Source organism: Camelina sativa, chromosome 7 (genome assembly GCF_000633955.1).
Source record: "Camelina sativa cultivar DH55 chromosome 7, Cs, whole genome shotgun sequence".
In the NCBI taxonomy this organism is placed as follows: Eukaryota; Viridiplantae; Streptophyta; class Magnoliopsida; order Brassicales; family Brassicaceae; genus Camelina; species Camelina sativa.
This window is the reverse complement of record NC_025691.1, coordinates 10,438,075-10,442,242: the sequence shown is the minus strand read 5'-3', so window position 1 is coordinate 10,442,242 and position 4,168 is coordinate 10,438,075. Positions and strand designations below refer to the sequence as shown.

At 35.4% G+C, this 4,168-nt stretch overlaps 1 protein-coding gene across 1 annotated transcript; it reads right to left on the bottom strand.

Moving 5' to 3' along the window:
• On the bottom strand, positions 686–3,882 carry LOC104700873. Its single transcript, XM_019227042.1, has 6 exons — positions 3,291–3,882; positions 3,084–3,133; positions 2,889–2,971; positions 2,353–2,708; positions 968–1,051; positions 686–875 (listed from the first exon to the last, which is right to left on the bottom strand). Exons 2-6 carry the CDS (start codon positions 3,112–3,114, stop codon positions 686–688), a joined length of 744 nt encoding a protein of 247 aa, XP_019082587.1. The 5' UTR covers positions 3,115–3,133; positions 3,291–3,882.

The window sequence follows — 4,168 nt, the reverse complement described above, 5'->3', positions numbered from 1 at the left end:
CAACACACAAGTACAAGAAATATTAGGATTTGGGTGACAGAGAAGAAAATTGGTAATGGGGATGATGGAGACGATGTGGTGTGGATTAACTTCATGACTGTCTCAATACCTTACTTCCCCTTAGTAGTTGGTCACATGTCTACAAGTTACTTTGTCGACAAAAACATCTATAGAAAGAGCTTCGTTCTGTGTTGTCCTAGCAAGAAACCTCTAGAAATGCTTGGGTCTATATTGTGAGGGGAGATATGTGCAAAAAGATTAAGATACATGGAGTGGTATCTAAGTTTCAGTCCTCTGTCTATGTTCCCAGTTTGATCACAATTCCTTGAAAGACTTTGGCTGTACCAAGAATTTTGTTTCTTTACAAGTTTGATTCTATTTTTATTTAACTTCATGTAGTTTGCTTTGTTATGAATCACCTCTTTTCCCTTTTGAAGTCGTTCTCATTGGTTCATATATGTATGTAATTAAGTCTGTCCTAAAAACGTTGAACTCAAGCTAGAACCACAATTTGTTTGGCCTAATTCGGTTAATTAATTCGTTTTGTTTAAAATCTAGTTCGTTTATACATTTATCGGTTCAGAAGAAGAGACCACCAATAGGTTGTGCAGAAAACATTGAAGACTCTTACGACTTACGAGTGTAATGCCATGAAGTGGCTCTGCTTTCAAGGCGGTCCACGGTTTCAAGAGGGATGCCAGAGAATTCTGTGGGACTCAAGTTTTTCAATCAATTCATGCACTTTGATCTTCTCCGGTTCTCCCTTGTTTGTGTACGGTGTACCCAAAACCTTGATGATTTCAACAAGCTGATCTACTCCACTTTCGCCAGGAAACAGAGGCTGCATAACAAGTCCATTAGAGCACGAACAACAACTACGAGGTTGACAAAAATAGAATACCAAGAACAAAAACCATATAACTAATGCTAAAATAGTGCTTCACTCTGTCCAAGAAGCAGTTCAGACATCGTGGACCATGTGTCTACTGCAGCAGTTGTGTACTCGGTGGTTCCAAAGTTGAGCTCTGAGGCACAGAGATAGTATCTTGAACTGTTGAACAAATGTAAGAAATATTACAGGACATATTTTAGGCATAGACTAGAAAAGTGGCTTTAAAATTCTTGTGCCAGAAAAAGAACAGTGGCATGCATAGACCTTGCTCGAAAAAGAAATCAAACAAAAGTAGCATACAGAAACGAAGTGAGGTGTGTCACCAACTCTTTTTCAACGAAAAACAAATGGAACTTAGTCACTTACTACTACTAACGTTTGGGGCTTACAATCAAAAACCACAGCAGTTATGAGAAGATTATGACACAAGAAATACAGAGCTTCTAAAAAAGAAGAAATAGAACCAAAAACTGAGGAAATGTTGTCAAAAACGAATATAAAAATAATTGGAAGAAAATATCAAAACCATGAGAAAAAAGGGTAATGTAGCCAGCTTTGACGTTAGATAATTTTAGTTTATTATTATTATTCTTCCCTTTTTATATATATATATACTATTTTTTTCTGTTCAGTTTGATAACTATGTTTTATTTTTGTACTTCTTATTAATTCATTTTTTTTTTATCTTTCAAGATCTATTTTTTAATTTTTTTTACAGTAAATTATAATTTATTTTCTAACTTGTTGTTAAACACGATTCAAGACTAATATTTTTCAAAACTACGATTTTTTGTTTTTGTTTTTGATCAGTAATTTTTGAAGACTTTTTCTTTTTCTTCGGAAATCCATTAGAAAAAGTCTTCGGAAATCCATTAGAAAAAGACCTTTTCTAAGAATGCCAACAATTTGCTTCCTTAGAAAAAATTTCTTGTGGTAATTTTAAGTTATGTTGGAATCTCATCATTGAATAATCGTTTATAAGGAATAAGTGTAAAAAGTAAGAACTAAGAAGAAGAAGTTGAAGGAAGAATAAGTGAAGAGTCGTAAGGGCATCCCCATTGGGGAGTTTTAATTTTGAGCCTCTTATGTACTATTTGATTTTTTTATGAATTAATTATGTACTGTTTAAATTCTAAGAACTCTTGATCTCTTAATTAAAATTATATCCTCCAATGGTAGTATATAATTATGGGTCTCTTATTTTGAAAATATAGTTTTTGAAATTTTAAAAGTTTAAACAGATTAGAAGTAGTATAAATGTTTAAGATGTTTTAAAAATGGGAAAAAGTAGTATAAATTAGTAAGAGGTGAGAATAATGTTAGCATAGAAACCACACCATTTCTATCAAGAAACCTGCCAATTCTATCAAGCATAGCATAAGGAGGCAAAATATATGTTTTATTCACATACGATTTGAACAGATGTTTAAACTTTTAACTACACAAAGTGACGTCTCTACCTGCTAGGTGTTTGCTCTGAAGTAAATGATGGTTTTTCCACCTCTTCACAAGCTTTCGTGGGGGTTGGGGATTCAGCCAAATGAGACCCCATCGCAGAGCTACTGGAAATCCATGAGTGAATGGTTAAACCAGTGGCTGCAGCAGGAGCATTAGAAGTAGGAAGAAAAGCACCACACATAGACAAGATCTCAAACTGACCACGCAAGCTCACAACTCCACCAGAGGCAGCAGGCTGACGCAGAGTAACATTAGTGACCAAACCACTGCCGCTCAGCACAGAAACCCATCTTCTCATTACCATAAGAAGAGAAACAAAGCTAAAGACCACCTCCGTAACAAAAAACATAGAACCCATCTTCTCATTACCATAAGAAGAGAGCTGTGGTGATTACAAGACTAGCAAGAAAGATACCAGAAATTCAAAAACTAACTAGAAATTGATTAGTTCAAATCCAAGGATACATATCTTGATCATGATAAAAGTATTATACGCATCAGAAATGATTAGAGGCAATGTTCCAAATAAAAAACATACCTCATCCCGTAGGCCTTTGTCGATATGTATAGAATCCAAATCAAATCTTTCTTTGTCAAGGCAAGGCGAAGAAGCTGCTTTCTCTACAAAATCAAGAACAAAACCCATACGTTGTTAACAAGAACGCTACCAAAAGAATAAACTAGTAAATCATCTCGATTGATAATATAAACACATAAAAAAAAAGAGATTTACCTTTAGAAAGAAACAAAGCTGACAAAATCATTCTGCGAGTCCTGAGTTTTCTGAAGATCAATACAAAAATAAAACATGTTATTAGGCGGTCAGATCGATATGATCTTGACCAAACAAAATCGATACTAAACCTTTAAACTTTGACAAGAATTGTGACACTACCAAGCAACACAACACAAATCTAAACACTAAAACACACACAGAAACCTTAAATTCGACGGTGGAGGTGGTGAGATTGTAATCAGATTCCTTAGAGGAACCACTAACGTATTCTTTCAATTCCACTTGCTTGTTCGCCGCCGTCGAGCCTGCGTTTTATAGTGTTGGCCTCTCCGTCTCTCGTCTTGTAGCTATCGATTTCAATCTCGTCCGATTGAATCTCCGATTGAGAGATTCGTGATAGAGAGCGAGAGAGAGGAAGAGGAAGAACACAATCGGACCCCAAAAAAAAATTGCTCAGTTCTCATTTGTGTGGCCTTACGTGATTGGTGGAGATGTTTTGGAAAGAAAGAAAAATTTTCGTTTCTTCCCTCCTCTTCGAAATCGATTATAGGGTTTCTTTTTCTTTTCAAAATGATGAAAGCTTCGTTGTCATTATATTCGCCGTCAAAGGTTAGTTTTCCGGTAATTGAAATACCAAAATCGAAAGCTCTTCTATCTAGAAATCGATCTTTGCATAGCTTCTCCGACAAATCCGTTTTAATTCCCTTCTTTTGTCGATTGATATGTCCGGCGATTTGAAGGTGAAGTCGAAATCTTCTTGCTGAGCCTTTGTCTCCTTGTCTCCTTTGTCTGGCAAATCTCATCTCCGGCGATATAGACAAGGTAGTTCTGTCGTTTCCTCTTTCAGTCTTTGTTTCTTGGATGTTTCATCGATTTAGGGTAAAACTGAAATCTGTGAATTAGGTTTCGGTTTTGTAACATGGTATAGGGTTTGTCTCATCTGTCAATTAATGGTTTTGATTAATCAATATAGGATTTTAGTGAGCTTATCTATGACTGAATTCCGAGAGTTGTATTTTGAATTTGAAATCAACCATAACACTCATGAATTAAAATTGAATTTTCTTTGTTTCGGAGGCTTG

Coding starts and splice junctions, on each gene's coding strand:
- LOC104700873 (XM_019227042.1), bottom strand. CDS start 3,114: ATGATTTTGTCAGCTTTGTTTCTTTCTAAAG. Junction 2,709..2,888: donor ACAAAGGCCTACGGGATGAG/GTATGTTTTTTA, acceptor GGTAATGAGAAG/ATGGGTTCTATGTTTTTTGT. Junction 876..967: donor GTAGACACATGGTCCACGAT/GTCTGAACTGCT, acceptor TCAACCTCGTAG/TTGTTGTTCGTGCTCTAATG.